Source organism: Girardinichthys multiradiatus, chromosome Y (genome assembly GCF_021462225.1).
Source record: "Girardinichthys multiradiatus isolate DD_20200921_A chromosome Y, DD_fGirMul_XY1, whole genome shotgun sequence".
In the NCBI taxonomy this organism is placed as follows: domain Eukaryota; kingdom Metazoa; phylum Chordata; class Actinopteri; order Cyprinodontiformes; family Goodeidae; genus Girardinichthys; species Girardinichthys multiradiatus.
Window position 1 is genome coordinate 1,407,475 of NC_061818.1, and position 21,007 is coordinate 1,428,481.

At 41.4% G+C, this 21,007-nt stretch overlaps 1 protein-coding gene across 1 annotated transcript in view; it reads left to right on the plus strand.

The window, feature by feature from the left end:
- LOC124864783 (carbonic anhydrase-related protein 10-like) overlaps positions 1-13,605 on the plus strand; it is a 298,624-nt gene extending 285,019 nt beyond the window's left edge. The window contains exon 9 of the mRNA XM_047359688.1: positions 12,866-13,605. Within this exon, the coding sequence (XP_047215644.1) occupies positions 12,866-12,888 (23 nt within the window). The 3' untranslated portion in view covers positions 12,889-13,605. The remainder of the gene's footprint in view (positions 1-12,865) is intronic.
- Positions 13,606-21,007: the final 7,402 nt, after the last annotated feature.

The window sequence follows — 21,007 nt, forward strand, 5'->3', positions numbered from 1 at the left end:
ACCTGGTGGATGTTCTTGGAGAGGGAGCACGGTGGAGGGTGAGCAAGGTCTGTTCATAGGAGAGCCAGAGGAGCCTTGTAATCAGAGACAGCCAACTGGAAATTGCATACGAGGACAATCCTCTTGAGAAGTGTAAGTCAGAACTTCTGCTTGATGGCAGAACTGGATACTGGGTACAGGACCACAAAGTAACCTGGGAGGAGGACACAAGAAAGTAAGTTCTGGAAATTACTTTCACAAAGGAGAGTTAAGAATCGGCTGGCTAGAGTTACCACTGAAGGTCAAAACTCAGGCACTGGAGTGTTGGCTGTCTGGAGTATTTAAGCTCCTCAGCAGATGATTAATGATAGAGAACAACTGTGGCTCAGTTCCTCTTAGCTCCTGGCACCATCTAGTGACTGAAGAAGGTCCAAAGAAGCTTTGAATGGGGAGAATCCAGTAGCTGCAGACGTGTGAGTTATGGGCATATTCAATCCAGGGAGAAACTGGCTCCAGATAGTGGGGCTGGTTGAGGTGAGGCATTTCAAAGTGGATTCGAGCTCTCGGCTCATTCTTTCGGTCTGGCCATTTGACTGTGGATGATATCCAGAGGTTAAAGAAACCTTATCCCCTAAGGCAGAACAGAACTGTCGCCAAACCTGTGCGATGAATTGTGGCCCCAGATCGGACGGGATTTCCTGTAATATCCCATGTAGTCGGAAAACATGTTTGACCAACAAGAGTAGAGCAGTCTGGAGGGCTGAAGGTAGTTTTCTAAGGGGGATAAGGTGACAGGTCTTAGAAAAACGGTCAATGATGGTAAGAATGGTGGTCATACCTTTAGAATTAGATAGCCCAGTGACGAGTCGAGAGCGATTTGTGACCAGGGACGTCACAAAAAGCAATTACCCTGCCCCTCTCGGATACTATTTGGCCAAACTTATCAAATCAAAATGACACTGATGTCCTTGCTGTATGTCTTGATTAGGTGAATCAGTGATTTAATGTCTCACTCATTCTTGGCATACAGCATGATGTCATCATGCCATGATGCAGTCCGACTCTTAATACATAGACTATTTTTTCGATGTCTTGTGCTATAATGTGTAATTGCTCTGGGAGACAGCTGTGGTCACTCTTCAGCTGCTCCAACCATGTGCTACTGGTGTTATGTGATTCCTGATTCTCTCATATGGTTCTCCAGTATTATTCAGTTTTATGTTATTACCCTACCACAGAGGGCACAGATGACGGTGCAATGAAGAATTTCCTGTTGATTTTAATTGCCTTTGCTTCATGATTTGATCTCTTCAGGTTAGTAGCCAGAGCAATAAGGGAGAGCTTCTGGTGTGGACACAGGCAATCTTTCTTCACTGCACCTTTTTGTTTTTCTGATAGCTGGCTAGTTTCTCTCCTTGTTGCCTTGATCTTGGGTCTTAGGCAGACAATGCTCCTCGTGGCTTGTGTTCTGCAATTTATTACCAAGTATCTCAGGGATCAATAATGCTGCAGCATATACCAGCTTTGTGGTCTCTGTGATGTTCTCAGTAGGTATTGTGCATATTGCACAATTGTGCATAGTGCTTGTCACACCTACCAGGAGATTTTCACAGGATACTTTATTACTTAGCCTTGGCTAAAATACCTTTAAATAGAAATGTATAAATTTCACAATTTATTATTCTGTAATAAAATTACAAATTTCTTCAAATGACTTGTTTAAGACTCAAAACTAAACTTGGACTTTAGACTTGCATGTCTTGACTTCTAACTTGACTTGGGATGCTTACATCTTTACCTGCAAAACATTGATTTGTTCCCACCTCTGGTGACAATTCCCTTAAACACTGAACTGAATGGAGACAGGGTTAAGAGTATCTTTTATAGGGAGAGAACATTAAGTTATTGGCAGTAACAGCTCAGCCGATGGGCCCCTTGAGGAATGTGGCACATCTGAATTCAAAAATTAATCAGAAACAACAATGTTTACCTATACATGATACAAATTCCTCCAATATCATATCTTTCAAGCATATTTATCATCAGTCCATGGCCTACAGTGTCAAACACTTAAGCCACAGTAAAGATTTTAACTCACTTAGACTAAGACAGTAATAAAATACGAAAACCTTTAGTTAGAATAATAAGTAAAATCTGATTGTGTTGTTTGATATAGCAGTGTACACAATATCTCGTGTTTACATGGTGATGACATGGTAGAGGCCTTATAAAAAGCCATTGTCACAATGGCAAACCAGGTGACTCTAGTGCGAGCAACAATTACGGAGGCAGAGTTTAAGTTAAACTGCTTTATTGATAAACAAAAAATTCAACGGGGTCAGAGAATACGGGTTGTGTTGGTAGGTGCACTGAAAGGAAGAGAGATAAGTGAGTATGGGCAGCTGTAGGTAATGTGCGACTAGAAATATTTGAGGACAAGTCTTACTGTTAGGAATAAGTAAAGTTCCCAGGGGAAGGTGAGTACTACCATGGAGACTGAGTTTGACAGGTGAGGCTGTCTCTGGGGAAGAGCTTACTATCAGTCAATGACTTCTGGGAGAACACAGCTCCAACCCTTGTGTTGGAGCTGTGTTCCAGGACGAACTGGACTTTGGGATCCAGGTGAATCATTATGGGAGCAGAGGCGAACTTCTCCTTTGATGTATGGAAGGCCTTCTTTGGCTTCTGGAGTCCAGAAAAAGGTCCTCTGGTGGTAGTGAGCGCTGTAAGAGGTGAGGCAGTAATACTGAAGTCTCTGATGAACCTACCATAGAAGATTGCGAAACTGAAAAAACATTGGAGCTGTCTTCTGGTAGTAGGTGTTGGCCATTCCACGATGGCCTGGACCTTGCTAGGATCTGCCTTCGCCTGTCCACCCTCCAAAACAAAGCCAAGAAACGCCATGGAGGTTAAATAAAATTCACAACAGCACAACAGAGAAGATGAGGATGTCCTCAAGGTACATGAAAACAAAGATGCTTATGAAGTGTCTGAGGACATCTATGACCAAGGCCTGAAAAACTGCAGGAGCATTAGTGAGTCCGAAGGGCATGACCAAAAATTCAAAATGATATATTGGAGTGTTGAAGGCTGTTTTCCCTTAGTCCCACTCCCGAATAAGTACTAGGTGGTTTGTTTGCAAAGATATAGTTTTGTAAAGATGGTGGCTCTGTGAACCGATTCGAATGCTGAGGCTAACAAAGTAAGAGAATACTTAGTTTTGATAGTTATATGATTTAATCCTCTGTAATCGATGCTGGGTCTTAAGGTTTTATCTTTCTTTTCAACAAAGAAGAATCCTGCACCAACAGGAGAGGAATATGGTTTGTTTCACAGTTTCCCAGATTTTACTCATCAACAGAATATTATATATATATATATTTATATATATATAGATATATATAAATATATATATCTACCACCGAGGTGGTTAAAAAGCTCCGCGGTGGCAAGGCTTCGGGGGTGGATGAGATCCGCTCTGAGTACCTCAAATCTCTGGATGTTGTTGGGCTGTCATGGTTGACACGCCTCTTCAACATTGCGTGGCGGTCGGGGACAGTGCCTCTGGACTGGCAGACTGGGGTGGTGGTCCCCCTTTATAAGAAGGGGGACCGGAGGGTGTGTTCCAACTACAGGGGGATCACACTCCTCAACCTCCCTGGTAAGGCCTACGCCAGGGTATTAGAGAGGAGAGTCCGACCGATAGTCGAACCTTGGCTTCAGGAGGAACAGTGTGGTTTTCGTCCCAGCCGTGGAACACTGGACCAGCTCTATACCCTCTACAGGGTGCTCGAGGGTTCATGGGAGTTTGCCCAACCGGTTCACATGTGTTTTGTGGACCTGGAGAAGGCATTTGACTTTGTCCCTCGTGATGCCCTGTGGGGGTGCTCCAGGAGATTGGAATTGGGGGCCCTTTATTAGGGGCCATCCGGTCCCTGTACGAGCGGAGCAGGAGTTTGGTCCGCATTGCCGGCACTAAGTCTGACCTGTTCCCGGTGCATGTTGGGCTCCGGCAGGGCTTCCCTTTGTCACCGGTCCTGTTCATAACTTTTATAGACAGGAGGGGGTCTGGTTTGGGGACCAGTGGATTTCGTCTCTTCTTTTTGCAGATGACGTGGTCCTGTTGGCCCCCTCTAGCCAAGACCTACAGCATGCGCTGTGGCGGTTCGCAGCCGAGTGTGAAGCGGCTGGGATGAAGATTAGCTCCTCCAAGTCCGAGGCCATGGTACTCGACCGGAAAAGGGTGGCTTGTCCTCTTCAGGTTGGAGGGGAGTTCCTGCCTCAAGTGGAGGAGTTTAAGTATCTGGAGGTCTTGCTCACGAGTGGGGGAAAAATTGAGCGGGAGATCGACAGACGGATCGGTGCGGCTGCCGCAGTAATGGGGGCGCTGTGCCGGTCCGTTGTGGTGAAGAGAGAGCTGAGCCAAAAAGCAAAGCTCTCAATTTACCGGTCGATCTACGTTCCTACCCTCACCTATGGCCATGAACTTTGGGTCATGACCAAAAGAACGAGATCCCGGATACAAGCGGCTGAAATGAACTTCCTCCGTAGGGTGGCCTGGCACTCCCTTAGAGATAGGGTGAGGAGCTCGGCCATCCGGGAGGGGCTCGGACTAGAGCTGCTGCTCCTCCACATCGAGAGGACCCAGTTAAGGTGTCTCGGGCATCTATACCGGATGCCTCCTGGACGCCTTCCTCGGGAGGTATTCCAGGCACGTTCACGAGTACGATATATATATATATATATATATATATATATATATATATATATATATATATATATATATATATATATATAGATAGATAGATAGATAGATAGATAGATTTTATTTCAGTTTTATTTATATAGCGCCAATTCACAATACATGACATTTACGAACTGTTAGGAATTATTTGGTCAACTCAGAGGTAAGGAACGACACAGAGTCAGATGTACTTGCAGCAAGGGTAGCTCACACTTTGCACTCTGTGCTTTTTCATCTTTTTCTTATGTTTTTTTATTTTTCTCATCTCCATCCATCAACTGTTTTACTTGAAACTATTTAAACGATTTAACTTATTTACACTCAAACTTCCACTCTGTGAAAAACCAAACTTATCTTCCCAAGTTAATCTGGGCAAAAGAAAACAGGACCAATAGAATCTTGCTAAGATTCTTCCAAAAATGTTTAGTCCTCCAAACACACAACAGCATTCACACAGTTAGTATTTTAACATATTTATGTCCCTTCAGCAATATGTATGGTCGACCTAGCTTAGTTTATGAGCTCTCTTATTATTCAACATTTCATTTCATTTCCTTCCGGCAAAATGTTACCAACCAAATTATCCAGTTCACTTTACGCTGGAACCACCTAGTTGTTTTTAATCTCCTTGCGGCGAGATCCTACCTAAATTTATCACTATTTCTTTGCGGCGAAATAAAACCTTCCCAATGCAGTGTCCTTAACCGGCGACACACTACCAAACGACTTCTAAGTACTTTTCTTCTTTTATTTCTATAGCGCTTACTCTTATCTTATGTACTGTATTTTAAAACCGTCTCACCTCTGAGTTGACTTTCAGGTGACTCTGTCGGATCTCCCGGAGCCGCCCGGCATCGAGCAAGACAATAATCCACCGGCCAGATGCGAACGTCACACACCGGGACTTTCAGCCACCAGGCCTAGGTGCGGCTGTGCGGCAGCGCTTAACTCAACGTCAGGCTGTCTCCGGAGATCAGCCAGTCACTGCAAGAAAAATAAGATCAGTTTAGTTCTTATAATATCCGGCTCGAACGACCAAATTAATGTTAGGTATTACTTAGTAAACTCAGAGGTAAGGAACGACACAGAGTCAGATGTACTTGCAGCAAGGGTAGCTCACACTTTGCAGTGCAAATCTACAAAGCATTAGCACCCCTCTATCTTTATTTATAACATGCTGGTTCACACATAGTTCAGTGTGTGTGTGTGTGTGTGTGTGTGTGTGTGTGTGTGTGTGTGTGTGTGTGTGTGTGTGTGTGAAAGGTTAGGGTTCATGTGTCTTGATTTTAAGCAGAGAGAAAGGAGTGACGATTGGTGCCTGTCCCTAGATGTTGCTGATAATAGCATAACTCACCCTTCTCTCTTATCTCTTTGTCTATGGCATGTGGGGGAAGAAAGCACTTAGAGCAGACACAAGTGATAAACAATATAAAAGTATTAAAAATCCTAACACGAACTCACAAACTTGATTCAGTCAAATCATGCAGATCTCAAGTCAGGTACTTACATTACAATTAGTCCCCCTTTAGCCCCCTTTTATCACAAATAAGTCATGAGTAAAATACATGTAAAAGAAAACACTCTGTGTGAGCACAAACCCACAGGACGGAAAGCAGTTTTAATTGTGGGAAACACTCACACGGTCCCTCCACCCCTAGGCGACCACCAATCATGGCAGAGTAAAACAATATAATAAAACAAAGAAAACAAAATGTAATAAAAGTAAAAGAATTAAAACAAGCCTTGTTCATATCATCATTGCACTTTTTCTCATTTCACTTAACAGCAACTTCTTTCGATTTTCTGCTATAAGGTCACTTTATGAAGTACAATTATGAATACACTTGGGCATGGAAGATATATTCATTTACAACATGTCATCATAGTCATCTGTTTTTGGGTCCAGTGTGGTGTCAACATTTACACACAGTATTTAAAGAGTATATGGGTGTTATCTCAACTTAAAAGAGTTTGTGCTTTATGACCCTAGACCCTCCTCGGTCAGGGGTAACAGACCATCTGCTGGTTCCTGAGACATCACCCAAAAGGAATGGGTTTTTAGCCATTAAACGTCTAATACTGGTTTTACAGCTTCCTCCTCTAATACAGATGTTCTGAAGAAAGAGAGGTAACCTAAAGGTCATACATTTTGGAACACCTTAGAGCACTTAATACAAGAATTTACATTACAACTCCTTTCTTCTGGTACTTCAAAACAAATTATAACAATGGCGGAAATAAACACATTTCAAATTTGTAATAATACCATAAAGTTAGATAAAAGCATCGAAGATTTCCTCCTCAGAGTCAGTTTCGCTGGGAGAAAAGAATTTGGCTGACCCTTGCTGTCCAGGCAAAGGAGCCTAGTAGCCACCAAATGTTAAGAAATTAAGAAGAATAAACATCATGGCGCATGTTTGACTGTCTCTCTGTTGCAGACGTCACCAGTCCATCATCCAGACAAAGGTTATGTGCAAATGTGTAGAGGTCTTCCCTGGATGTTTCCTATGTGTCTCTCACTGTGATGTGTGTGCAGTGAGGCAAATGACCTTATGATTTCTAATTTTCAGGCAATGCGATGGCCTTAAGTAGATTCTAAAATAACGTTGCACTGCCCAAGGGATTATTGTGCCCTTGTAAGAACAGTGTTCTTCAACCACCTGTTCAATCACTCGCCAGTGATCAGCTTACAGTTCTTTGTCTTGTGGTGGTCCGCTGTCCTCACACCTTTCAAGCCATGGATGATCCAGTTGGAAGATGACTTGTGTCCTGGAAGCCAGATGAAGCTGGAGGAGCTGGAGCTTTCCTGCAGCTTTCCTGGGTGTCTAGTAGGATCTGATATGGGCCATTCCAGCGCCTGGACGTCCAGTGTTTTCTCCTAGATTCTCTGATCAGAATCCAGTCGCCAGGAATAAAGGACTGGAGGGTGGAAGTGGCTGTTTCTGGTAATGCAGCCTTCACCGTCTGTGAAACTTGAGAAAACACAGTGGACAGGTTTTGACAGTAAAACAACATCCTATCTTCACAGAAAAAAAAAATTTATCTTGGCAATATCTCAATGTTACTTTATTCTCACATTCCCCCCTTCTGGCGCAGGGTCCAACCCATGCGACAATCCAGCAAAAGGTTTGAACAAGAATGTTCCAGTACCCAAGATCACATTACATAGAACCAAAGAAATGAATTCTGACATAACTATGTGTCACTATGAATTTAATGAAAGCAACATAAATAAAATCCAAATGTTTTTAACTGTAACTCAGTTCCATTAACAACAAAACACAAACTTTAGTTATTCAGTTAAAACTCAGGAAGGGAGGTGCTGAGCGTTACCATGACGGCAAAGGCATGAACCAACCTGGTAGGTGGGCGGAGTCAGGCAGAACTAACCTTTGATGGGCAGCCTATGGGCGGACCCACAGTTTCTCCATTCCAACACATTTAAATGAACCTTAAACTGCAAAACTGTTAACATGCACCTACCTCAGAAACAAGCTGCTTCTTAACTCTCCTGTAAACTCAAAGTTTTAATCAATCTGGGATTTAGAAACATTATTCTAAACATGGATTATTGTTTTATGCAACATATAAACAAACATTCATTCCAACAAAACAAAGACAAAACATCAAAGACAGACAAATGTCCAAATTTGAAGCTTCAAGAATTCAAAGAAATTCTTAACAATCTCTTTTCAGAATATGTTTTCTCAGCCATATCTTTTAATGCTATAATTGATCCATTTTGTTATGACAATCTTCAGGATCCTTTTTAAGATAAGTGCACATAGTCCAAAGAGATCTCAAAGTATTTAGAAGCACAGCAACAGTTTTCTCTTAAATGAATCCAAATTCACTGATGCTGAAACCTTTTGCCAATTCTTTGTACTGTAACTCTGTAATAATAACTACAATCCTGAGAGTTATTGTTATAATTCTCTATTTGTTTTGCTCAATTTTGATCGCAGCTGCATTCAAGAATTTCTCTGCTCAGGTTAAATGCAAAGAAGTATTTTAAGTCAGCGTTGACATTTTTATGGTATACCCAAACAAAACAAAAACTGCTGTGTTTGACTTAATCAGAAATTAAGATAAGAAGCTTGACTCCAAACTGGACTTTGTTCCACATAGCGTTTCAAAGGGAGAACAATCATAATTTTCCTTAATTTGACTATTTAAATTTTGAGAGTTGGGGAGAAAATTATTACTGGTGGAAACTCACACTGTGATTTGCAGCAGCAGGCAGACAGGCAGGCAGACAGGCAGGCAGGCTCTCTCTCTTTCAGGCCATGCTGGAGAAGCGTCTCTGGTGGAGTAGCCATGAGAACGGCAGGTTTCTAAAGTCCAGACTCAAAAACGCAGATGTTGCACTCAAATCCCATACATGTGTGTATGTGTGTGTGAGAGAGGCAGATGAGAAGTTTAGTATAGGTTCGGATTTTGCACACAGAAATATTATCAGTCAGTCAGTCAGTTGTCCACCATAACATGCACTATAGTCCTTTCTTTTCCGAGTGATCGCAATATTTAAGACAAACGAAACTTCCTGCAGGAAAGTTCAACTCTTTAACACCTTAATTGATTCACTCTGTGCTTTTTAATCTTTTTCTTATGTTTTTTTATTTTTCTCATCTCCATCCATCAACTGTTTTACTTGAAACTATCTAAACTATTTAACTTATTTACACTCAAACTTCCACTCTGTGAAAAACCAAACTTATCTTCCCAAGTTAATCTGGGCAAAAGAAAACAGGACCAATAGAATCTTGCTAAGATTCTTCCAAAAATGTTTAGTCCTCCAAACACACAACAGTATTCACACAGTTAGTATTTTAACATATTTATTTATGTCCCTTCAGCAATATGTATGGTCGACCTAGCTTAGTTTATGAGCTCTCTTATTATTCAACATTTCATTTCATTTCCTTCCGGCAAAATGTTACCAACCAAATTATCCAGTTCACTTTACGCTGGAACCACCTAGTTGTTTTTAATCTCCTTGCGGCGAGATCTTACCTAAATTTATCACTATTTCTTTGCGGCGAAATAAAACCTTCCCAATGCAGTGTCCTTAACCGGCGACACACTGCGCCGGTTAAGGCGACTTTCAGGTGACTCTGTCGGATCTCCCGGAGCCGCCCGGCATCGAGCAAGACAATAATCCACCGGCCAGATGCGAATGTCACACACCGGGACTTTCAGCCACCAGGCCTAGGTGCGGGTGTGCGGCAGCGCTTAACTCAACGTCAGGCTGTCTCCGGAGATCCGCCAGTCACTGCAAGAAAAATAAGATCAGTTTAGTTCTTATAATATCCGGCTCGAAGGACCAAATTAATGTTAGGTATTACTTAGTAAACTCAGAGGTAAGGAACGACACAGAGTCAGATGTACTTGCAGCAAGGGTAGCTCACACTTTGCAGTGCAAATCTACAAAGCATTAGCACCCCTCTATCTTTATTTATAACATGCTGGTTCACACATAGTTCAGTGTGTGTGTGTGTGTGTGTGTGTGTGTGTGTGTGTGTGTGTGTGTGTGTGTGTGTGTGAAAGGTTAGGGTTCATGTGTCTTGATTTTAAGCAGAGAGAAAGGAGTGACGATTGGTGCCTGTCCCTAGATGTTGCTGATAATAGCATAACTCACCCTTCTCTCTTATCTCTTTGTCTATGGCATGTGGGGGAAGAAAGCACTTAGAGCAGACACAAGTGATAAACAATATAAAAGTATTAAAAATCCTAACACGAACTCACAAACTTGATTCAGTCAAATCATGCAGATCTCAAGTCAGGTACTTACATTACAATTAGTCCTAACTAACAAACAGTACAGTCGGATTCAGTTTATTATTCAAATTGGTTAAAAGATTTTTTATCTTAGAAGACCCTCAGGTTTTGGCCATCAAGTCAGTGACTTGCAGCATTCACTCCTCCTGGATGACCAAGTGAACAGTCACTTGCATTGACTTTGCAATAATCCCTCATACTGAGCATGCATGTAGCAACAGTGGAGAAGAAAACTCCCTTTTAAAAGGAGGAAACCTCCAGCAGAACCAGGCTCAGTGTGAACAGCCATCTGCCACAACCAACTGGGGATTTGACAGTACAGAGCAGAGACACAAAAAGAACACAGAAACACTGATCCAGGAGCACTTTCTATTGGAAAGAAATGTAATACATTAATGGTAGTAGCTCCTTCAGTGGCTTCATCTAGGAGAGAAAGACAGCTGAGCAATATACAGGCGTTGGACAATGAAACTGAAACACCTGAAACACCTGTCATTTTAGTGTGGGAGGTTTCATGGCTAAATTGGACCAGCCTGGTAGCCAGTCTTCATTGATTGCACATTGCACCAGTAAGAGCAGAGTGTGAAGGTTCAATTAGCAGGGTAAGAGCACAGTTTTGCTCAAAATATTAAAATGCACACAACATTATGGGTGACATACCAGAGTTCAAAAGAGGACAAATTGTTGGTGCACGTCTTGCTGGCGCATCTGTGACCAAGACAGCAAGTCTTTGTGATGTATCAAGAGCCAGTATCCAGGGTAATGTCAGCATACCACCAAGAAGGACGAACCACATCCAACAGGATTAACTGTGGACGCAAGAGGAAGCTGTCTGAAAGGGATGTTCAGGTGCTAACCTGGATTGTATCCAAAAAACATAAAACCACGGCTGCCCAAATCACGGCAGAATTAAATGTGCACCTCAACTCTCCTGTTTCCACCAGAACTGTCCGTCGGGAGCTCCACAGGGTCAATATACACGGACGGGCTGCTATAGCCAAACCTTTGGTCAATCATGCCAATGCCAAACGTCAGTTTCAATGGTGCAAGGAGCGCAAATCTTGGGCTGTGGACAATGTGAAACATGTATTGTTCTCTGATGAGTCCACCTTTACTGTTTTCCCCACATCCTGGAGAGTTACGGTGTGGAGAAGCCCCAAAGAAGCGTACCACCCAGACTGTTGCATGCCCAGAGTGAAGCATGGGGGTGGATCAGTGATGGTTTGGGCTGCCATATCATGGCATTCCCTTGGCCCAATACTTGTGCTAGATGGGCGCGTCACTGCCAAGGACTACCGAACCATTCTTGAGGACCATGTGCATCCAATGGTTCAAACATTGTATCCTGAAGGTGGTGCCGTGTATCAGGATGATAATGCACCAATACACACAGCAAGACTGGTGAAAGATTGGTTTGATGAACATGAAAGTGAAGTTGAACATCTCCCATGGCCTGCACAGTCACCAGATCTAAATATTATTGAGCCACTTTGGAGTGTTTTGGAGGAGCGAGTCAGGAAACGTTTTCCTCCACCAGTATCACGTAGTGACCTGGTCACTATCCTGCAAGAAGAATGGCTTAAAATCCCTCTGACCACTGTGCAGGACTTGTATATGTCATTCCCAAGACGAATTGACGCTGTATTGGCCGCAAAGGAGGCCCTACACCATACTAATAAATTATTGTGGTCTAAAACCAGATGTTTCAGTTTCACTGTCCAACCCCTGTATATCAATGATTTACATATAAATAATGATTGGCACACACACACACATACATACAGATTGTTCCTCATCCCTATATTTATCCCTCTAAAAATCCCTCTAAAATGTTTTCCATATTGTGGTTGTAGAAACCTAAGTCCTTATGTGTGCACACAAACTTGGCTAACTTGATATTTACTCTGATTCTGAATCAAACTCAAAACTAACTAGTTTAAATTGCTGTAAAACTAGCATTTGTGCAAAACTCATTTGGAGATTTGTTTTGTGAACATTAAAGCCAACAATGTTACTGAAAAGTACACAGTACTAATGAATGTAAGATGTATTAAGTGGCAACCACAGCTCAGTATAAAGTATATCTGTGTATCTGTATATAAGGTTTCTCCAAAAAAAATATGCAATAGCTATCAGAGGATGCATTTGATCCACAGATGCTGGCTTGCCTTCATCCTCAAACGTTTGCGGCGGCATGTTGTCAACAATTGATCATAACCCAGCCTCTTCATGTCTTGTTTCCTTTCTTATGAATGTATTCTTTTTTGTGTTTTTGTCTTTGAAGTTGCTTTTTCAGTTTTATTCCAAACATCAGATTCTCTCTGTAATCATTTATTTTCTTCTCTGCTGTTTTCCATTACCCAGTCAACCAGTGGCTCCTGAAGTAAGAGCTGAGGAAGTGGATCCACAACCAGTGCAGCACCCCGTGGCAAAGGGCAGCAATGCTTCCTGTCTACTTCACTGTTCAAGCTGAATAAACTGCAGATGAAATGAATCAAACACTCAACTGCAATTCACTTAAGACAGCTTTACCAAACTAACATCAGCTAAACTAAGCTAACTGAACTCCAAACCAAATTCTGTGCAGGCCTCCTACACAACCACAATGTAATACAGCTCAGTATGGCCAGCACAGCAATGGTGCAGTTCAGCCCAAAGGGTTAAAAATATCATAAGGCTGCTGATGTCAGCACTGTATAGGTTTTTATTTGTTGCTTAAACTTGCAAATAATTATTTTCAGCCTGGTTTTCAGATGGATGGATGTCATATAAAGACAGGATTATTGATGCCATCCCTCCAATCCGGGCTTCAGAGTGAAATAATTAAAACTTTCATTCGCTCCCCTGGAAGAGTTTACATTTCCACTGAAGGCCTGTATGCCTGGCAATAAAGATAACTCTGCTGTGGTGTGTGAAGAATACCCTGCTCATCATATGAAATAAAAAGGAGAAAATGTCATTTTCTCAGAGTGTCAATTTCACATGCACCTCATTATGTTAATGTTATGTTGTATACCAAAACTGAAAAAAATTGCTTTAGACTTTGAAATGTAGTGATTGAAGTTTCTTGTGTAATTAAAAATAATTTTACAAGATTGAAATTATGTTTTAAAGGCTTGATGAATGTTTTGTGGTTAACAGATCTGTGTCATTTATAAGTGGCCTCATCTTTTTCATTGTCTTTTTTCATAACCACAGTACCTATAATTCAAAACCTGATGCTCATCCAGTCACAGCAAAACAAAGGCGCAGTCTCCATCAAATCAACAGACTTTATTGGGGTCATAAAGAAAATTATCTATCAGGCTGAAAGTTTATTCAAGTCTAACCTGGAGTGTACAAAAACATTCTTCATTGTTCAGGGGTTATTTATTTATTAAATTAAGATAAAACCAAAATGGATAACGTGTGAGTCAAATACTATGTTACTTAGCAGCCTGTAGAAGCACCCCCTGCACACCAAGAGTTCTGACTAGCTGTTTTATGTCTCAGTTTATCAACCTATCACATTCTTGAGAAGGAATTCTGGCCAGCTAAACATAGCTCCACTTCTTGAATCAACTGTTTCATCTGAGCTTCAGCTGTCAGGCAGATTGCTTCAGTTTTGTTTCTACAATACTTTAGTATACAGAGAGGTTCATAGTTGATTCAATGACTGTAAGGTTCCCAGGTCCAGTAACTGCAGAACAAGCTAAAATCATCAGTAAGACTTGTCCTTGCCTGCTGGATTGTTGGAATGGGAAGTGTTTGTGCTGTATATGTTTTTTTTCCAAACATGGTGCTGTACATTATGGTCAAACATCTAGACTGTGGTCTCATCTGTCCAAAGGAGATTCCTTCAGAAGTCATGGGATTCATTCAGATACAGCTCTGTTCAGCTATGTACAAACGTAAAATTAAAAGGTCTATTTTCCAGAGACTGGTTTCTGGTTCTGCTAGCAAGAGGATGGCTGCCTAATTATCTCTGAAGGTGTTCTATAAAAATCCCTCTAAATTATGCTTTCTACTAATTTCAATGAATATGGCTACTCCTCAGAGCTAAACCCTCAGGGCAAAGGCACACCCGATAACAGCCTGCAATACATCTTTGACAAAGAGGTAACAGTATGCAGCTGGTGGACATTAAACAAGAAATACAAGCGAATGACAGATTGGACAAAGTGGAGGGAAGAAAAGAGGAAACGAAGATGTACTATAAGCAACATTCAGCTGATTAAAAAGCCTAGCCCAACCCCAAGCTAAGCTGAAAGCTAGACTTATAAATTAGGAGGGCCGTGTACATAGACAGAACCTGCAGGGTTATGGGATTCTCAAAGATAAGGAAGTAATGGATGGGGCTCTCTTTCTGGATCATCTGTTTAAAAAAGCTCTTGGCCTTCTGGTCCACCAGGATTTGGGAATTGAATGGGCACATTGAGCTCTAACTCTAAAGCCAGACAGTGCTCAGGGGAAGCCCCGATCTATTAAGATACAGTTTGGAAGCTACTGTAAAAAAGAGGAAGTTCTCAGGAAAGCATGGCATAAAAAAAAGAAGTATTCTGTGATGAAACACGTTTCTTTGTTTATTTGATGGTGCCCGTCTATTAGGATGCAACAGAAGCGACAAGAGATATGGCTCCTCATGGGCTTTCCATCACAGTCATAAACTCAGATCATGAGGAGATTCAGTTCTTGTCTTTGTGGTAGAGGGGGAGATGAGAACAATACACAGAAAAGCCATTACGGATGATTCAAGAAAAAGTTTCAGGGATTCAGAAGACTATGTACAACAGACAACTCCACAAAGTCAGTTAATTTTCACCAGAGGGACCAATTGAACCACTATAGCAATTGTTACTATGTCTAATTTATTTGTGACTAAACAAAGAAAAAAACCTATTTCTCTAGCCTTGCCAAATTGTTTTTTCAAATAAAAATGTTAAACACCCTGACAATCCTCTTGAAAACCTAGGAGGAGAATCAGATTGTACTAATCAACATCTTGACTACAACTGCGGCAAATTTGGACTGAATCAATTGAAGCATATTTGTTCCGCAAAATAGACAATGTGCTACATAAGCAGGAAATGGCCATTTATATATATATATATATATATATACTCGTACTCGTACTCGTCGTCTTCCGCTTTATCCGGGACCGGGTCGCAGGGGGCAGCAGACTCAACAGAGACGCCCAGACGTCCCTCTCTCCAGACACCTGCTCCAGTTCCTCCAGGGGGAGCCCAAGGCGTTCCCAGGCCAGCCGAGAGACATAGTCCCTCCAGCGTGTCCTGGGCCGTCCCCTGGGCCTCCTCCCAGTGGGACGTGCCTGGAACACCTCCCAAGGAAGGCGCCCAGGAGGCATCTGGTATAGATGCCCGAGCCACCTCAACTGGCTCCTCTCGATGTGGAGGAGCAGCGGCTCTACTCCGCGAGCCCCTCCCGGATGGCCGAGCTCCTCACCCTATCTCTAAGGGAGTGCCCGGCCACCCTACGGAGGAAGCTCATTTCAGCCGCTTGTATCCGGATCTCGTTCTTTCGGTCATGACCCAAAGTTCATGGCCATAAGTGAGGGTAGGAACGTAGACCGACCAGTAAATTGAGAGCTTTCCTTTTCGGCTCTGCTCTCTCTTCACCACAACGGACCGGCACAGCGCCCCATTACTGTGGCAGCCGCACCGAACCTTCTGTCGATCTCCCGCTCCATTCTTCCTTCACTCGTGAACAAGACCCCGAGATACTTAAACTCCTCCACTTGAGGCAGGAACTCCCCTCCAACCTGAAGAGGATATATATATATATATATATATATATATATATATATATATATATATATATATATATATATATATATATATATATATATATATATATATATATATATGTATATATTTATCTATATATATATATATATGTATATATTTATCTATATATATATATATATGTATATATTTATCTATCTATATATATATATATATATATATACAGTGCTTTTCAACCTCTTGCCACATTTCAGGCTTCAAACATGAAGATATAAAATTCTATTTTTTTGTGAAGAATCAACAAGTGAGACACAATTCAGTGGTTGTCTCAAACTTTTTTAACAAATAAAAAACTGAAAAGTGGGGTGTGCAATATTATTCGGCCCCTTTACTTTCAGTGCAGCAAACTCAATCCAGAAGTTCAGTGAGGATCTCTGAATGATCCAATGTTGTCCCAAATGACTGATGATGATAAATAGAATCCACCTGTGTGTAATCAAGTCTCCGTATAAATGCACCTGCTCTGTGATAGTCTCAGGGTTCTGTTCAAAGCGCAGAGAGCCTCATGAAGACCAAGGAACACACCAGGCAGGTCCGAGATACTGTTGTGGAGAAGTTTAAAGCTGGATTTGGATACAAAAATATTTCCCAAGCTTTAAACATCCCAAGGAGCACTGTGCAAGCAATCATATTGAAATGGAAGGAGTATCAGACCACTGCAAATCTACCAAGTCCCGGCCGTCCCTCTAAACTTTCATCTCGAACAAGGTGAAGACAGATCAGAGATGCAGCCGAGAGGCCCATGATCACTCTGGATGAACTGCAGAGATCTACAGCTGGGGTTGGAAGAGTCTCAGAAAAAAAAAACACAACTCGGACCAAAAAGAAAAATAAAACAATTGATTTTGGCCGTGGGCAAATCTTTTTTTCTGAGATTTTCCTGATTTCCTCCTTTTAGATTATTTTTTAATCTATTCAATTTCGACACTGTCTTGCCCACGAAGCAACACTAACTTTGGTGACCTCCGATTGACGTAACCGGGTGTCATTACCGCCAGCGTGAATAACAATCTTACTGTATTAACGCTTATCCTTAGCCAGCAGTTTCAGGTATGATTTGATGTCGCCCGTTCTGGCCCCTGGGAGACATTTGACTATGGTCGCTGGTGTCTCTAGTGCCACGTTTCTGACTATGGAGCTGCCAATTACCAGAGTTGGCTTCTCAGCGGGTGTGTCATTGAGCGGGGAAAATCTGTTAGAAACGCAGGTGGTGACCTGTGGGCTGGGATCTAGGACTATGCTTCCTACGTACTGTCACCCATTACCCTAATAAGACCAAAGTTGAATAGATTAAAAAATAATCTAAAAGGAGGAAATCAGGAAAATCTCAGAGAAACAAAACACAACTCAGACCGAAAAGAAAAATAAAACAATTAAATGTGGCTTACTGAACATGAGATCTCTCTCTTCAAAGACTTTGCTAGTTAGTGACCTGATTTGTGACAATCAGATTGATTTTTTTTGCCTCACAGAAACCTGGCTGCAGCAAGAGGATTATGTTACTATAAATGAGTCAACTCCTACTAATTATTTAAATTTTCACATTCCTCAAATTACTGGGCGAGGAGGAGGAGTAGCAACCATCTTTCAGTCGGATTTATTGATTAGTCCCAGACCAATCAATAGCTACAACTCTTTTGAATATTTAATCCTTAGTTTTCCTCATCCAAATTGCAAAGCACTAAAACCTCTTCTGTTTGTTGTTTTGTACCGTCCACCAGACCCTTACTCTCAATTTTTAGATCAGTTTTCAGACCTTTTATCTGATTTAGTGTTAAATACAGATAAAGTTATTATAGTGGGGGATTTTAACATGTTGACACTGAAAGTGATAGCCTAAATATAGCATTTAATGCTATCTTAGACTCAATTGGCTTTGCTCAAAACATTAACAAACCTACCCACTTTCGTCTTCATTCTCTGGACCTTGTGCTGACATATGGCATTGAGTGTCTTGTTTCAAGAAAAATAATTAACTTGAATTAAGATAAATCTGCTTTATTGATAACTGCATATCAACAACATGCCCAACTCACAGTGCATTACAAAACATTCCATAAGTGTAGCTATTTTGAAAACATTTCTGTCAAACCAAACGTTCACGTGATTTGGAAAGAAGACAGCTACAGTACAGTACTATAGTAATTGGCAATACTTTAAAACATTGTTTGGTCCAAATACACAGACTCACCACTGATTCAAGACTGACATTTGATGGTATCTGAGGTCATAGTTCACTGCAATGTACTAGCTATCATTGAAATTCATATAGGAGTATGGTGTATAATCAATAAGTTTGTTGGCATCCATGAAAATATTGGCTTGAGCGAGGTAGGGAATTTCTACCTCATAAGCTAAATAATTATTATTCCAACCAACTGTAGAGAGAGGTTGGCATTCAAAGCAATACTCTGATGCATTTGCAATATATCTGTTTTTTACAAGAGCAAATTCTGGAGTACCACTGATGACATTAGAAATAACCAAAGATTGTCCACATGTATGTCTATTTCCACACTGCATAATCCACCGTTCTGCATCTATATGGTTTATTTGCTTAATTCATAATAACTCTTCAATCCTTCCTTCCACTTATTGAACATGTTTCACCTCAGAAACTGGTCCCACATCAACTTCACTGGAAAAAATTGGATATCTACCCTAACACCTTCAGTGTTTCCAAGCATTGATTTCTTCTAAGCATTTACACAGCGCTTGAAGGGGTTCATAGTCGACCTAGTTTTCCAGGAGCTCTAATAAAATGGAGTGATCAACAGTGTTGAATGCTGCACTAAGGTCCAATAATACCAGCACTGTGGTTCTTCCACAAGCTGCATTTATACGGATGTCATTGAACACCTTGACAAGGGCAGTCTCTGTACTGTGGTGAGCACGGAAGCCTGACTGGAAGACATTGAAGCGGTTGGTCATTATTAGGAAGTTGTTTAGCTGCTGAAACACAGCTTTTTCAATAATCTGCAAAATATATCTATTGAGGAGCAGCATGAAAAAAAAACCAAAGTAATTCTAATACCTTTCTATATGTGTTAAAATGTGGTGCATTGACAAAGTTACGTTACACGTCTACAGCTATAAAGATTCTCAAAGCATTTGGTATGGCGTTGGTATGGTATGGTTTGGTTTGGTATGGTATGGTCTGAATTGTTAGCAAAGGACTACTTGTGTGAGGTTCAGGACGGAGGACCCAGAATTTCAGCAAGAAACAGAATAAAAGTTAAACGATTTATTCAGGAGCAGCGCACAAATACTCAGGACTCCACCAGCCGGGAACCCGGGATCAATGGGAACGGAGAGGCAGGGGGGGGCAGTAACTGTGTGAAACCAGGGAGGCAGACTCAGGCAGACAAATCCAGGGGTGAGGCAGGAGGCTTTGGTCGAGAGGCAGAAACAAGGTTGTGATCGAGGCGAGAGACATCCAATGAGGGTCAGGCAAGGCAGGGAAATCCAAGATGCAAAAAGTGGTCAAAAACGTGGTCAGGCAGGAAGGAATGCTGAACATCTACTAACTGGTAGGTTTTCAAAAATCTGGCACTGTCTGCCTGTCTGAGGGCTGAATATAACTGCAGAAAAACAGGTGCATGGCATGATTGATTGCACTTCAGTGCAGCAGCAGTCAGGTGAAGCAGATTAGCCGATTACATGAAGACAGAGCATGCAGACGGGCCAGGATCATAACAACTTGAATGCCACAAGCAGCTGGATTTGTACTTAAGTTTTTTTTTTTTTCTTTATACCAGTTACATTTAGTCGAGTTATACCAGTTCAAGGGGGAAATTAAGTTCAACATAGAGCCAGCTACTCACCTTATCTTTGTTCAACAATGCCGGTCTCAACTTTAATTAAACCACCTTTCTTTCTACAATATTGTGTATGGCTGAAAAACAATCAATCAACAAACAGCAGACTAATGATTGTGGGAGGTCCTCGAGTTCTGGTTTGTTTGTATTATTCATGCTCTTTGGTTTTGCTTCATGCGTTTAGGTTTTAAAGTTGTATAAGAGAGTTCCACACTCTTCTTTTGCTTATTACATCTAATGACCAAAAACAGAAGACAAAACAAGAAAAAAAACCAAACAAACAAAAAGTACACAGCTTTACAACTGTTACAACTCCAGGTACAATTACAGGTCCTTCTCAAAATATTAGCATATTGTGATAAAGTTAATTATTTTCCATAATGTCATGATGAAAATTTAACATTCATATATTTTAGATTCATTGCACACTAACTGAAATATTTCAGGTCTTTTATTGTCTTAATATGGATGATTTTGGCATACAGCTCATGAAAACCCAAAATTCCTATCTCACAAAATTAGCATATTTCATCCGACCAATAAAAGAAAAGTGTTTTTAATACAAAAAACGTCAACCTTCAAATAATCATGTACAGTTATGCACTCAATACTTGGTCGGGAATCCTTTGGCAGAAATGACTGCTTCAATGCGGCGTGGCATGGAGGCAATCAGCCTGTGGCACTGCTGAGGTCTTATGGAGGCCCAGGATGCTTCGATAGCGGCCTTTAGCTCATCCAGAGTGTTGAGTCTTGAGTCTCTCAACGTTCTCTTCACAATATCCCACAGATTCTCTATGGGGTTCAGGTCAGGAGAGTTGGCAGGCCAATTGAGCACAGTGATACCATGGTCAGTAAACCATTTACCAGTGGTTTTGGCACTGTGAGCA